Genomic DNA, 16,099 nt, shown 5'->3' with positions numbered 1-16,099 from the left:
ATATAAACCACAATTTCTTTATCCATTCATCAGTTGATGGACATTTAGGGTCTTTCCACAATTTGGCTATTTAAACAACAAAAATTTTAAATGGGCCAAAGATTTAGAGACACTTCACCAAAGAAGAGAAATGGATGGCAAATAATACAATGAAAGATCCTCAATATCATTAATCATATAGGGAATGTAAATTAAAATCAAAATACCAAGCCCCACCTATTGGAATGTCTTATAAAAACCAACTGATCATATTTTTGTATGGGGCAGTTAGAGGTCTCATATACTGCTGGTGGGAATCCAAAATGAAACAGCCACTTTGAAAAATAGCTTAGTAGTTTCTTACACAGTTAAACATATACTTACATATGATCAACAATCACATTTCTAGGTATTGTATTTAGCCAAGAGATATGAAAACTTACTTTTACAAAACAAAAACAAAGAAACAATAAAAAACGATGCATGAATACTTACAGAGGCTTTATTCATAATCACCTCAAACTGGAAACAACCCAATAACCTTTATTAAGTAAATGAATAAACAAAATGTGGTATATCCATTTGGTGGAATGTTATTCATTAGCAAAAAGGAATGGACTACTGAGATATATATATATATATACATACATTATATATATAGAATATACTATATAGATTTAATATATAAAAATATATTATGTATATATATACATATATATATATATGTTTGTTTATTTTGAGAAAAACAGAGGCCGCGCAAATGGGGGAGGGGTAGAGATGGAGAGAGAAAGAATCCCAAGCCTGCTCCGTGCCGTCAGCACAGAGTCCATCTTGTGGCTTGATGCCATGAATCGTGACATCATGACCTGAGCCGAAACCAAGAGTCAGATGCCTAACCAACTGAGCCACCCGGGCTCCCCTACTGAGATGTATATAAAACTCAAATACATTATGCTAAATTAAGAAAGCCAGACTCAGAGGTTACATGCAGTGTGATTCCCATTATATAATAGTGGAAAAAGCAAACAGGTCAGTAGTTGCCAAGGGTTAAAGCTGGGAGAGGAAGGGATGGTCTATAAAGAGGCAACACAAGGGAGAGTTTTTGGAGTGATAGAACTATGCATTTATTGGGGCACCCAGGTGGGTTAGTTGGTTAAGCATCTGACTTTGGCTCAGGTCATGATCCCGGGGTTCGTGAGTTCAAGCCCCACATTGGTCTCTCTGCTCTCAGCACAGAGCTTGCTTCAGATCCTCTGTCTCCCTCTCTTCGCCCCTCCCCGGCTCTCTCTCAAAAATAAACGTTTAAAAAAATTATGCATTTGTCAAAACTCACAGAACTGTATGTTTAAACAGATGAATTTCATTGTGAGCATATTATACCCCAGTAAACTTTATCTTTCTTTCTCTCTCTTGCTCTCTCAGAAACACAAGTCTAGACGTAGTAGACATAGGTACTCTAGAATTGGTTTCATGGCCATGGTGTCATCAAGGACCAGGGTGCCCGCTATTTTGTTGCCCTGATAAGCTGCTGCTTGAGCCCAGCATCATGTCCGGATTGCTGGCAGAGGAAGGAGTAAACAAGAGTTGAAGAAAGGTCTGCAACCTTCTTTTTGAGACTTTCCCAAAGTCCTATGCTACCCTTCCATTTACACTGCAGTGGTCAAAGCTTTGTTTCTACATTTCATCACATCTAGCTGCAAGAGAGGGTGGGAAATACAGACTTTAACTGAGAAGAAAAGAGAATGGATATTGGAGTATGCTGCTAGCAGTGTCTGTCACACTGTTGATGGCTTCTAGTCTCCTGGCTCCCCAATAGGTTGCTTTAAATCCTGGAATTCCAAGGTGCCTTTCTGATGTTTCTGTGTGTACTGTTTCCAGACTCCTACTTGAACTTACATTTTGCTAGTCATTAATTCCTAGAATGTAGTCAGTTCAATCTTAGGTCAGGCACTGGGTTTGACAGCTCTGTAAACTAGGGTTTGGTAATGTTAAGCAATCAATTAAGTTCCCAAGCAAATCTTAGGGGAAGGATATGCAAAAGTTATTTTTAAAAAACCTCAGACTCTAATTTGGCATAAATCATAAATATTTGACAAAAAATGCTGCCTATTTGAAATCTATACACTTAAAAATCAATCGTATTTACTGTATATTGGTTATACCTCAATAAAATTGATGTCTAAAATGCCTAGATAGGCAGTGAATTTCTTTTATTCTTCAACAAACATTTATTGAGGACCCAATATGTGTTCTGATCCTATTATGTTCAAGAGATGGTGCAGACCCTAGGCATACAAAAATTTTAAAAGATCGAAAGACAGAGAGAGTGAGCTTGCTCCCAAGTAGCTCTTCTTGTAGAAGGAATAGATGTTAATATGTGTAATTACAACTTATATGGTTGGTGTTATAATGTGGGATGTTATAATATGGAAACCCGGGTAGAGTGAATTCCCTAGTTTTGTTCTTTTTTCAGAATTTTACAGGCTGTTCCAAGTTGTTTGCATTTCCATATAAGTTTTAGAATTATCCTACCCAATTTCTATCTCAAAAAAACTCTGCTAGAACTTTGAACTTGTGTTGAATCTAAAGATTAACTAGGGGAGAATTGAAATCCTAACAATATTGACTCTACTGATCCATGAATACAATATGTCTTCTCATATATGTAGATCTTTACTTTCTGTCAGAAACATTTTATGGTTTTCAGTGTACAGAAGCTACACATATTTTGTCAGGTTCTATGTGTATTCATACTATTATCAATGGTATTATTTTCATAATCTCAACATCTAATTTTTGCTAGTCAATGGAAATAAAATTGATTATTGACCTAGTATCCTGTGACTTTGCTAAACTCACTATTAGTTCTAGTAGCATTTTTATAGATTCTTGGGGTTTTCTATGTATATGATCATGTGGTTTCTTAATAAAGATAGTTTTATTTCTTCTTTCTAGTCTATAAGCCTTTAATTTCTTTTATTCACCTTATTGCCCTAGCTGGCAACTCCAGTATAAAGACATGGTGAGAGTTTGATATCATTGCTTTGTTCTCAACCATAAGAGGAAAGCATTCAGCCATTCTTCATTACTGTGTATATTACTTGTAAGTTTTTCATAGATGTCCTCAATCAGGCTGAGGAAGTTCCATCCTCTTCCTAGTATGTGGAGAGTTTTTATTATGAATGAATATTGGATTTTTTGTCAAATGGTTTATTTTGCATGGATTGAGATGATCATATATCTTTTATGGTACATTATATTGTTTAATTTTCATTCCTTTCAATTCTTTGCATTCCTGGTTTAAATACCACTTAATCATGGTACATTATTATGTTTATACACTGCTACTTTGAGTTTACTGATACTTTGTTAAGGATTTTTGTGTCTTATGTTTATTGGAATATGGAACCATAGTTTTCTTTTTCTTCTTTTTTTAAATTGTTTTTAATGTTTATTTATTATTTTTGAGAGAGAGCACAAGTGGGGGAGGGGCAGAGGGAGATGGAGACACAGAATCCGAAGCAGGCTCGGGCTCTGAGCTGTCAGCACAGAGCCCTACGCGGGGCTCGAACTCACGAACTGTGAGATCATGACCTGAACTGGAGTCGGAGGCTTAACTGACTGAGCCACCCCAGGTACCCCAGAACAATAGTTTTCTTGTAGTGACTTTGGTTTTGGCATCAGTGTAGTGCGGGCCTTATTGAATGAGTGTTGGGAAGTGTTTCCTGTTCTGTGTTCTGGAAGAGTTTGTATAGAGTTGGTATTACTTCTTTCTTAAATGTTTGGTAGAAGTCAATAGCGAAGCCATCTAGAGTTTTCTTGGTGGGAAGATTTTTAACTATGTATTCAGTTTTTTAATCATAGAGGAATATTCCAGTTATTTATTTCTTAATTGAGTGAACTTTGGTAGTTAGTGTCTTTCAAGAAAATTTGTCCATCTAAATTATCAAATGTATGTATATAAATTCATTCATGAAATTCCCTTGTTGTCCTTTTAATGTTGTTGAGCTTTATGGTGATATCTTCTCTTTCATTCAAAATATTGATGTTTGATATTGTCTCCAATTTTTGTTTTTTTTTCATTAATCCAGCTTAAGGTTTATTAATTTTATTGATCATCTCAGGGAACCAGCTTTTGATTTCTCTGTTTTCTATTTTATTCATTTGTACTTTCATTTTTATTATCTCCTTCCTTTTATTTGCTTTAGATTTAATTTTCTCTCTTTTTTCAAGTTTCTGAAGGCTGAATCTTAGATCATTATTTTGAGGCCTTTCTTTTTTCTTCATGTATACAGTTAATACTATATTTTTCTTCTGTGTTCTATTTTAGCTGAATACCATGAATTTTTTTTAAATTTTGTTTTTAACCTTTATTTTTGAGAGAGAGAGGGAGAGAGAAAGCAAGGGAGCAACAGAGAGAGAAGGAGACACAGGATCCAAAGCAGACTCCAGGCTCTGAGCTGTCAACACAGAGCCTGATGCGGGGCTCGAACTCACGATCTGTGAGTTCGTGACCTGAGCTGAAGTTGGGTGCTCAACTGACTGAGCCACCTAGGCGCCCCACCATGAACTTTGATATATTGTATTTTCATATTTATTGGATTCAGTTTTTCTACTATCCCTTGTGATTTTTTTCTTTGACCCGTGGATTATTTACAATTGTATTTCTTAATTTCTAAATGTTTTGGAAAAGATATATTTTCAGATACATTTCTGTTATTGATTGCTTATATAATTTTATTTTTGATGGTGTACATACTTTTTTATGATTTTGGTCATTTTTAGTGTGTTTATATTTGTTTTATGGCCCAGAGTGTGTTCAGTGTGCACCTGAAAAGAATGCACATTCATTTGTTATTGGGTGAAGTGTTATATAATTGTCAGTTAGCTCAACTTGTTTGGCATTGCTTTTGAGGTCTTCTGAATCCTTACTGATTTTTGGGGAAGCAAGGAGGAGTCTGCTGGTTCTATCAGTCACTGAGAGAGGAATGTTGAGGTATACAACTATGAATATGGATTTGCTATATTTACTTTTATTTCTGTCAAGTTTGCTTTCATATTTTGAAACTCTGTTATTAGTGGCATAAGCATTTAGAATTGTTATGTTTTCTTGATCAATTGACTCTTTATCATTGGGAAATTTTCCTCTTTCTCTATAGTTTTATTCCTTGTTTTGATACTTTATTGGACATTAATATAGTTATTCTGTCTTTCTTTTGGTTATGTTCCCCAGGCACATTTTTCCCCATCCTTTTACTACTACAACCTATCTAAGTCTTCATATTTAAACATTTTTGTGTATTTTTAAAAGATAGAATCTGCTGAGTCTTGCTTTTATCTAATCCAATCTGACCATTTTTATCTTTTAATTGGAGTTTTTAGATAATTTATAATTAATGCAGTTTCTAATTAATGTAATTATTTGTGAGATTTGATTTGAACTTACCATGTTGCTGTTTGTTTTATATTTATCTCATGGTTCTTATTATCTCTTCCTGTTTTTGTTTCATTTCCATTTTATGTCTATTATTACATATTCATTATAAAAATATGTTAGCAATTGCTCTAGACTTTGTAATATATATCTTTAATGTATCAAAGTGTCTCTTCAAATAATACTATACATTGCAAGTATAGTACCATATCTTCTTTCCAACCTTTCTGCTATTGTTGACCTATATTTTACTTAAACATATGCTATAAACCTTGCAATACATTGTTTTACCTCAGTCATTTATCTTTTAAAGAGCTTTAAACATTTTTAAAAATATCTTTTACATTTTTATTCATTTTTACCATTTGTGGCACTCTTCTTTTGTATAGATTCACATTTCCATTTGTCTCATAGTTGTTCTTCCTGAAGAACTTCCTTTAACATTTCTTGTAATATATATTTGAAGGAAATGAATTGTCTTAGCTTTCACTCATGAAAACGTCTTTATTTTACCTTATTTGTGAAATATATTTTCACGGCCTGTAGAATATTAGATTGACTTTTTTTTTTCTTCTAGAAATTTAGAGATGTTGTTCCATAGTGCTATGGCTTGGATAGTTTCTGCCAAGTAGTTGCTGAATTCATCTTTGTTGTTCTGTATTTTATGGGATTTTTTTCCCCCCTCTCTCTCTGGGTCATAAGGATTTTGTTTTAGTCTTCCTTAGTGGCAGTGCTTCTTTGCCTAGGACTTTGAGCAGGAGGGTACTCCATACCTCCCCCAGCCTTGGACTGCTGTTTCTCGTTACTTGTTGAAAACCCAGGGCAAACAATTTTGTTTCTGCTTCTCCCTCAGAGGCATGGTATCTTTTCCTGGGCCCTAGAGAGGGACATCATTCTTTTTTCAGTGACTTATTTTTTCAGTGTGTTTTCTGGAATGTGTTATATAACGGTACATTAACACATGTAAGTAATTGAGAAATTAATGTGTGTATATAGGGGGTGTACATTCAACAGTTTTACGATCAGAGTGTAGAGTTAGAGTTGTTTGGAGGCCACTGTTGTAGAGGGTTAGAACTTATAACTCTGATAGCTTCGAAGTAGAATTTGCTACTTGCTGTTTGATTTGAAGACAGTATGATTCAGATGGTTCACTTTATTTCAGTGAGTAACCTCATTTATAAATGGAGACTGTTTTACAGTGTTCCTTTTATTTTAAAATAATTATTAGATTTATATGCTTACAAGGTGAAGTGGTCTTTATGAGCTCTTCTGAATTTTAAACTCCTTTCTTTTTTGTAAATGAAAATCTCTTTATTGTTTTTAGGACTGTGAGGACATGGGAAGTTGAAAATCCAAGGAAGCAAAGAAGTGTGTTTAAACCACGGACGGTGCAGGGTAAAAAAGTAATTCCCACAACGTGCACATATAGTAGAGATGGAAACCTTATAGCAGCTGCCTGCCAGAATGGAAGCATACAGATCTGGGACCGAAATTTGACTGTAAGTCTAGGACATTTAAGTCCGCTCTTCTTAGAAGAAAACTACCTTATAAAGACAAACATCATGTTAAAATATTATGAAGGTCAGTTTCCTGAGTTTAGCCCTAATTTAAACTTCAGTGTTAGTTGATAAAACATTGGGACATTTGCAGTAAACAGCATTTCAGCAAACATTCCAGCTCAGTATTTTCCAATGTGTATTAGATTTTGCTTTTAAAATAAAGTAGATCTTTTGGTATAAAATGGAAAAAGCGTAGTGCAGTTTTACTATTTGGTGTCTCATTGTACTTGATTTTGAAAGTGAAGAATTTGACAGTAATATAAAACAAGACCGAGCAGAGAACTAGAAAATACTATGTAAAAGATTTAAGAAAACCAGGAAATATCTGGGATGGCCCATCAGTGGATTTGCAATTATTTTTGTAGTAATTTAAATAATATTTTGTTTTTAAGATTCCATGACATTCTATTTAAATAGATTTCAGATATTCCTTTACAGTTTCAGATCATTATTAGAATAAATAAATTTTGGGATTGAAAGGGATCACAGAATTCTGTGTAAAAAATTCTATGAAATATGTGAAAGTCTTTGGCTAATTCTGAGAATTACCAATAAGCTTTAGAAAGGATTTTGTTGTATGTAGAGATGGTAAAACAAGATTTTTTGATAAGTGTTAAAATGAAAATCTACACTAATATTATAATGCTATTTGGTTATATTTATTTTAATAAAAGATTCCGATAAAATTATTAATTCAATAAGTATATATTAAGTATCTACTATATGGTAGGCACTATTGTAGGCACTGGGCATAGCAGATCATAAAAAAATTCCTGCCCTGGGGAATTTATATTGTAGCTCTTTTAAAAATTATAAAAATAATATTCTTTCAAACAAAATTGCCTATCAGACATTTACATTTTGAAAGGGATCCTAGGAAACATAGTTGTCTTTTTTAGGCAGATGAGTTAAATTTAGTTGTCTTGGAATAAGGTAAAAAGTAATGATAGGGAAAAAAGAATCCATGTTGATAATGCTAGAAATATCTTTGGCATTTTCTGTTTGTCAGATCTTTTTATTTCTGTTTTCATCTCCATTGTAAACCCCATAAAGCTTCATAACAGCACAGAGATTTTAGAAATCCTTTGAATTGTAAACTGAGTTTTAACCAAGCAATAAATTTTTTAGTAACTGGCTTTCATCGTCTCTGGGTGCTGTTGGATTAAACAGAAGTTCTCAGACGTGAGGTTTTTTTTGTGTAGCTTTAACAGTGGTGTGTTTAGTGTAATGCATACTAAACATATGTATATATGTGTGCCTTTCTCTTAGAACCCATATATTTTAATAAAGTTGAGGATAGTTTAAAAAATTTTTTTTAATGCTGTTTTATTTTTTGAGAAAGAGGGACAGAGTGCAAGCAGGGGAGGGGCAGAGAGAGAAGGAGACACAGAATCCAAAGCAGGCTCCAGGCTCTGAGCTGTCAGCAGAGAGCCCGAAACAGGGCTCGAACACACGGACTGTGAGATCATACCCTGAGCCAAGGTCAGACGCTTAACCGACTGAGCCACCCAGGCGTCCCATGGATAGTTTTTAAAGATTGGCCTTGTATATCATGTGAAATAAATAATATCTTTTGTTTCCATTTTTGTAAAAAGCAAAGCTATTTAAATGTCAATTTATGACCCCCCCCCAAATCTTTTAAGGTATTTTGCTTAATTGTAGTCTTTGATTCTATTTTGTTACAATTAAAGAGTACATGAAGGTATTATAGCTTATGATACTACATCCCCTTTGTTACATTTATTCATATTTTTACATTAGCATGTAAATATATCTCACCTAAAGACAAATCAAATTGAGAAGAAAAAACTTGCTAGCTAGGAAACACAACTTGATTTAAGAACAGAATTTTAGGGGTGCCTGGGTGGCTCAGTTTGTTGAGCGTCCATCTTCAACTCAGGTCATGATCTCGTGGTTCATGAGTTCAAGCCCCACGTCAGGCTCTGTGCTGACAGCTTGGAGCCTGGAACCTGCTTCAGATTCTGTGTCTCCCTTTCTCCGCCCCTCCCCTGCTCATGCTGTCTCTGTCTCAAAAATGAATAAACACTAAAAAATAAAAAAAAGAAGGAAAAGAACAGAATTTTACTGGGACACCTGAGTGTCTCAGTCAGTTGAGTGTCAGAATTCAACTCAGATCATGATCTCACGGTTCATGAGTTCAAGCCCCACATCGGGCTGTCTGCTGTCAGCACTATCAGTGCAGAGCCCTGGTTGGATCCTGTGTTTCCCTCTCTGCCCCTCCCCTGCTTGCACTCTTGCCAAAATAAGTAAATATTTTAAAAACCACAGAATTTTACAAAATTTCTTAATTATTAAGCAATAATAAATTACCCACAGGGAAACACTAAAGCTGAGGTAAAAAAACCTACTAGCAATAGTTTTTCCATGCAGTAGCCAGAGAATTACATGGTAAATAGTGGTTAATACATGTGTGTGTTTTGGGACAATTAAGTAAAGCTATCACAATTGCCCTATTTATTCATTGAATTCTCATTAGACTAACTGGAATTTTAGCAAATTAAATGAAATATTTCTTCTTTTAGAAGTATCTGTTAGTGAGCAATTCCTGTGTTCTCAAGACCTACCTCTAGAATTATGTTGGCCGGTATGGTAGCCACTAGCCACATTTGACTATTTTAATTTAAATAAGGGAAAATTTACAATTCAAATTTCAGTTCCTTAGTCACATAGCACTTCTCAAATGCCAGGTAGCCATGTGTGTCTAGTCATGTGCTGCTCATTGAACAGCGCAGATAAAGAACATCCCCATCAGTACAGAAAGTTCTGTTGGACAGTGGTGCCCAGGAAGAGTGTTTGCCCAGCATCCCTTTCAGTCATGTGATAACGGCCTGCCAGTTTGGGAAGAAGGGCTTTTCAGAGGAGCTTCTACAGGTCTGCACTGCCTCCGTGGTCCCTCAGCCCCCACTCATCGGCATGTATCTGAGCAGTGGCAAGAAGGCCAGCACATGGTTGGAGTAAGGTGAGGGAGGTGCAGAATAGTGCATGGTGACATTGAACAGTTAACAGCACGCTCCCTGACTTGGTTTCAGCGTCTGCAGAAGCCCTCTCAGCCTTCAACATGCTTCTCCTACATGTTCGTGTGGCTTTCCCCCTTCACGTCTTTTAGTCCTTTGCTCACATTTTCTCGTCTCAGCAAGGCCTTCCTTGACTCCACCCTACGTAAAATTGCAGGCTTTTTCCCACCAGTGGTGCTCTCTATCCTTCTTATTTTCTTCCATCATGCTGATCACCATCTGACACACTCTACTGTATCTTTTACATGCTTGTTTGTTGGCTGTTTGCCTCCAGTAGGATATTGGCTCCACGAAGGAAAGGATTATTGTCTACTTTGCTCCCTGCTGTATTCCCAGAGCAAAGAACAATACCTAGTATACAGTAGATCTTCAATTATGATTTGTTGAATGAATGGGTGAATGAATGTATTCTGGAAAGGTAAGAAATAAGGTTTTCTATTTATTTCTAAGAAGACATTTAAAAATAGCACATAAAGAAGCTATTCTATTTATATGAAGCTACAATGAGAGATAGAGAAAGGATAGGGGAGAAATATATTGAGGTAAATTTTGGTATATCTTTAATGATGTATAAATATATAGTCTGTATTAACATAGGTGGCTTTTTAAAAAACTGCATGGCTGGGGCGCCTGGGTGGCTCAGTCAGTTAAGCAGCTGACTTTGGCTCAGGTAATAATCTCGCGGTCCGTGAGTTCGAGCCCTGCGTCAGGCTCTGTGCTGACAGCTCAGAGTCTGGAGCCTGTTTCGGATTCTGTGTCTCCCTCTCTCTGACCCTCCCCCGTTCATGCTCTCTCTCTGTCTCAAAAATAAATAAACGTTAAAAAAAAAAATTTAAAAACTGCATGGCTTTCAAGTACAATTTCTTTTTTTTTAATTAAAAAATTACTTTTCAAGTTTAATTTCTGACTTTTAAAATATTCCAGCATTGTATGGTCTCATGAATATTTAATGACTTCTTCTGTTCATACAAAAACACATACCAAATTCTTTGGACATATTTTTCTCAAAGCAGTATTGCTATTCTTTAATACCTATTAAGAATCTACAATATGCTAGACTCTTTACTAAAAGAACATGCTGTATTTACTTAATTGCAATCACTATTTATAAACTAAGCCTTTGGCAGAAAAATGGGGACCATGATATTTATTTATTTTTGCCTTCTGTAGACACAGGTGATGGGAAGGAATAGTATTTGAAGTTGTTTTGTTTGCCAGTAGGTTACTGTCAGCAGCAGCCTGACCTACTCTCCACCTTATTGCCTCTTACTTCTCCTTTGGCCTGCAACCCCTGCCCAGATTCTAGGGCTGTGCCTTTTGGGAAAATGGCCATGTACTACAACCCCTTACCAGGAAAGCCTCAAGCCTAAGAGATATTGCAGAGACATTTCTCCAGCTCTGTGGCTGATTGGTGCCCACACTCCCAGCCATCCTACTGAATGGTCGGTGTGGATCAGAGAAGGCTAAGGCAAGAACTAGTAATGACATCGGGAGAGAAGTTTCTGGACAACTGAAGCTCCCAGTGCGGAAAAGAACAGGTATAAAAGAGAATACAGGAAGCAAAGTCACTAGTAGTGGCTTAACTCCAGTGCACTACACATCTTGAAATCTCCAATCACCATCAGATAACCCATGTTAAGCTCAGGTTGATGTATATCCTTTTTCATCTTTCCCTTTATTTCTGTGTATAAGCATTCATTAAAAGATTTTGTTTTTATATAGAGAGAGAATTTGCATTTTGCTTTTTTTACTTGTAAGCATTGCATGGGCAACCTTGTAAGTGAATAGATGTAGCTCTAATTTGCTTTTTGCAAATTCAAACCTTGTTAGCAAATAGAGATAGCTCTAATTTCTTTATTTAAATGGGATCATAATTTTACACACATGAAACACATACTTTTCAAAAAAATTTATTATTTTTTTATTAATAACTTCTTTGCTCTCATTTTTCTATCGCTACCCCATAAGGCTCTTAAATTATCTGTCATATATCCTTTTGTGCTTTTCTCCATATCTCTGTGTCTCTAGCTAGCTAGCTGTTTAGATCGAGAACATTCACCTGGTATTTTGGAGTACCTAAATACACCTCTTGAAAATGACACAAAAGAAATTTAAACCTGTAAGTAGTTTGTAAAGAAGAGAATAATCTTTAAGATAATTTATAACTAGATGCTTCCTTGTATAGTGGCCAGAATAGGCAAGAGTTAGGGAAAGCTAAGAGGGTCAGGGTAGGTACTCCTAGTCAGGACCTCTGGGAGGTGTGGAATTTAGGAAACCACTATGATCTGTTGGGATTGCAGAGTAATGATGCTGTTATTTTACTAAACAACCTAACAAGGGCTCTTCTTTGTCAAAGCAGTCACATTGAAAGTCTCTTTTGAGATTGTTATTTCTCAAAACGTTTTGAATCTTTTCAAGCTAATTTCAGGTAATGATAAGTACCACAAGGAAAATAAAGCAGAATAAGCAGAGTGTTTTGTGGGAGGGCTGGCACTTGAGTCCCTGGGTACCTCGAAGTTGCTTGAAGTCTCACAGAAGTCATTCCTCACTATTGGATCCTATATGCTGCGCCTTTTAATTTATAGGTAATTTCTGAGATTTAAAAATTTGCTTTTCATAGTATTTTCTATTTAATTTCCATAATGCGGCTTTGATCCTTCTTCTCTCACATCTCATGTAAACTAGTTCAGGCCAAAATCTCATACTATTTGTTAACTACATTCTGTAGTAATTTTTTTAAGGAGGGTTTTTTTATCTCCCTGTTTTTTGTACATTCTTATGAAGCTGTCATAACCACTGAAAAGAAAAGCACTAGTTACTTTCAGTTTCAGAATTACCTCTAAGTATGTATACTGAGAGAATCTATTGGTGTGAAGGAAGAATTTTATGAAGAAGAGGGTTTTTTTGTTTATTTATTTATTTTGAGACAGACAGTGTGAGTAAGGGAGGGGCAGAGAGAGGGAGAGAGAGAGAATCCCAAGCAGGCTCTGTGCTGCCAGCACAGAGCCCAATGCAGGGCTCGAACCCATGAAACAGCAAGATCATGACCTGAGCTGAAAACAAGAGTTGGAGGCCTAACCGACTGAGTCCTCCAGATGCTTATGAAGGGGAGTTCTTAATGTTTACCTCATCTTTCTCATTTATACCATTAGAACAACTCAGACTTCCATAAATAGAGTTGATATTGCAGATTTTGGAGATTTTAAAAAGAATAATGCTTTGAAATATTTTTAGTGTATAGTATTTTGTCCTTATTTCCAATCTTGTTTTATGACAAAATTGTCATTTCTTGTGTGATTTTAGTGTCACATAACTGCTTTGGAAAAACATTTCATTACATAGTTACTTATCATTTATTATCACTTACAAGTGTAACTCATTTCATTCAAAGATTTCCCTTTGAGACTCTTCCAGCCAAAACAGTTGTTTTTAGTCTTGTTTTTTAATTTTTGTGATATACCACTTTAGCTATCAACCTTGGGGATAATGTATGGAGAGCTTTTTGAGATTTGGATTTCTCTGTACTCTTTGAGTGTCATTTATCTTTTTCATAGTGATGTCATCAGAACTTTCATGAGTTAAACATGACTTCCAGTGGCCAACACTGTGCTTGTAGTCCAGGTTCATGCCTTCCTCCAGGTGTCTTCTCCCTTCTTTCCACAAAGACTGGTCATTTAACAGTGATTCCCAGCTTTTAGCAAATATCAGTTCAAGTTAAAGCAGCAAAACATTGACTATATGGGGGAGCAAAGTACATTATAGAGGGAAAAGCGGTATTTTTAAACAATTTTTAAAAAGCAAATTATTTAGAAAAAGTTTCTAATATCTTACTTTGAGAAAAAGTGCTGTATCTCTGAAAAAAAAAATGTAAAGAGCATTGTTAAAAATTCAAATACAGAGTTTTATGTCTTCATTAGGTCTAATACCGGGAGTCTAAAATGATGTGGGCAACTGAATGTCTGCTGCATACTTCTGTAGCTCATTTTGTAAATGACACCTGAGACATGAATTACATTATATATTACTTGGGTCTTTCTCTCTATCAGTCCCGAATTTCCTAAGGATTCTGTACCTCGTTTTTCTTATTCATGAAATGAAAGCATGATCCGTATCTTGTCAGACTATTTTGAGGATTATATTAGGTAATATATATATAAAGTACCCAGAATAGGACTTGGACATAACAGGTTCTTAATAACTATTGGTCTTCTTCTTCCTTTTTCTCTTTAGCTCCTAGTCAACCGTTTTTGTAGAATGGTTAAGTTAGATCTCAGGATGCTATTGAACTCTGACTGTCAAGGTGTCACGATTTTAACGAATTCCTTGGTGACTGAAGGTATGGCTTAAAAAGATGAGAATGTAGATCTCTAGATGCCTAGAGATCCCTGTTACAGCCAGTCATTCAACGTATGAAAATACAGTCACCATCAATTAATAAGAATGTTATATACCCAGTGGTTAGTGTGCCTGAGTAGATATATGAAGTATGATTACCTTTTTAAATAAACACTAGAGAGAAAACATGTGACATACAGATTGTCCTGTAGTGTTTTAAACATACATATTTCTCAAAGTTTACTTTTCAAAAGACTCAAAGCACAAATAACCATCAAAACTGTGCAAAATTACTTGCAGGCCCTGAAGTTAAGTTCTAATTTGTCAATTATTTTAATGAAAGCTGAAAGGTTTTACTTACAGTGCTTTTGGAAAATGTCATATACTGTTGGAAGCAACATTTTTCAAATGAGAAAATAACTGGCTTTTGAAAAAAGTTAAAAGATTTTCTTTTAAAAGAAATGATTATTGTCCTTGTTTTTTGAGGTCAGGAATAACAGAGCAATTGAATTTAAGACTTTCAGTTAACCAGGATAAATTAAACACATTCAGCTCTGCTCCCTCTTGAAACCCCACTAAAATGACAGAAAAGGCATTTGTAAAAGCATAAACCCTCATGGACCAAAAGAATTAGGGGGGAGATGACAGCAGAAAAGAGAACTCAAGACACTTTTGGAAGCTGGGAACAGATTCATGAATGGTAACTGACTTAGCCAACAAGAGAAAGCTGAAACCTTAGCCGTGGTGGGAGAAGCCTATAAAAGACAAACTGATTTAACCTGTGGTTCCCTTCTCTCTCGTGTGCAACCAGATCACTGTTCTTCCCTTTCTTCCCCTCACCCCGACAGAATGCTAAAGAATTACTTTTTGAGGGGGGTGGTTGTTAGACTACTATTCCAGGTAAAGCTGAGATAAGGGGAATACCTTCATATAGAGCTATGTTTCTCCTCCCTCCCCCCATGATTACTTTAATAGCAATTACTGAGTACTTCCTGTGGGGTAGATGGTATTTTAAACCCTCTACATGTAATATTCCATTTAATCCTTATAGCATTCCTGTGATATAAGTACTGTTACTATCATCACTTTGCAGATTCGAGGGAACAAGACACAAAGAGATTAAGTTGCCTACCAAGATTACAGTTAGTAAGTGGCAGAACTGAGATTTCATCCCAGGCAGTTGATCCAAGAACCTGTACCAGTGGTAGGGATTTGATAAGTATTTGCTGAATTAAATTTCAAGGGTTTAATTTACTTATACCCTGGATATGTAAATTTTATTCTAAACATCCTTGCTTTCACACTCTAATTTTGAAATGTACATCTTGCGCAGTATCCTGAAAAAGGCAAAACTGATACCCTGCCTTGATGAATAGACATTAACATACAGAAGGAAGAAAATGTATTTGTTTTGTTTTTGTTTTTTGTTTTTTGTTTTTAAAATTTTAATTCAAGTTAGTTAATACACAGTGTAGTGTTGGTTTAAGGAGTAGAATTTAGTGATTTATCACTTACATATAACACCCAGTATTTATCCCAACAAGTGCCCTCATTAATGCCCGTCACCCATTTAGCCCATCCTCTCTCCCACCTCCTTTCCAGCAACCCTCAGTCTTTTCTCTGTATTGAATAGTCTCTTATGGTTTGCCTCCCTCTCTGATTTTATCTTATTTTTCCTTCCCTTCCCCTATGTTCATCTGTTTTGTTTCTTAAATTCCACATATAAGTGAAATCATATGGTATTTGTCTTTCTCTAA

At 35.5% G+C, this 16,099-nt stretch overlaps 1 protein-coding gene across 2 annotated transcripts in view; it reads left to right on the top strand.

Annotated features, from left to right (window-relative positions):
• Window positions 1-16,099, top strand: part of WDR70 (WD repeat domain 70) — a 295,765-nt gene that overhangs the window by 176,089 nt on the left and 103,577 nt on the right. For both annotated transcript variants that reach the window (XM_030331030.1, XM_030331039.1), the window contains one exon: window positions 6,738-6,912. In XM_030331030.1, the coding sequence (XP_030186890.1) occupies window positions 6,738-6,912 (175 nt within the window). The remainder of the gene's footprint in view (window positions 1-6,737; window positions 6,913-16,099) is intronic.

The sequence above is a fragment of the Lynx canadensis genome, chromosome A1, assembly GCF_007474595.2.
Source record: "Lynx canadensis isolate LIC74 chromosome A1, mLynCan4.pri.v2, whole genome shotgun sequence".
In the NCBI taxonomy this organism is placed as follows: Eukaryota; Metazoa; Chordata; class Mammalia; order Carnivora; family Felidae; genus Lynx; species Lynx canadensis.
Note: the sequence above shows the minus strand (reverse complement) of the source record. Positions and strands in the feature narration are given on the sequence as shown.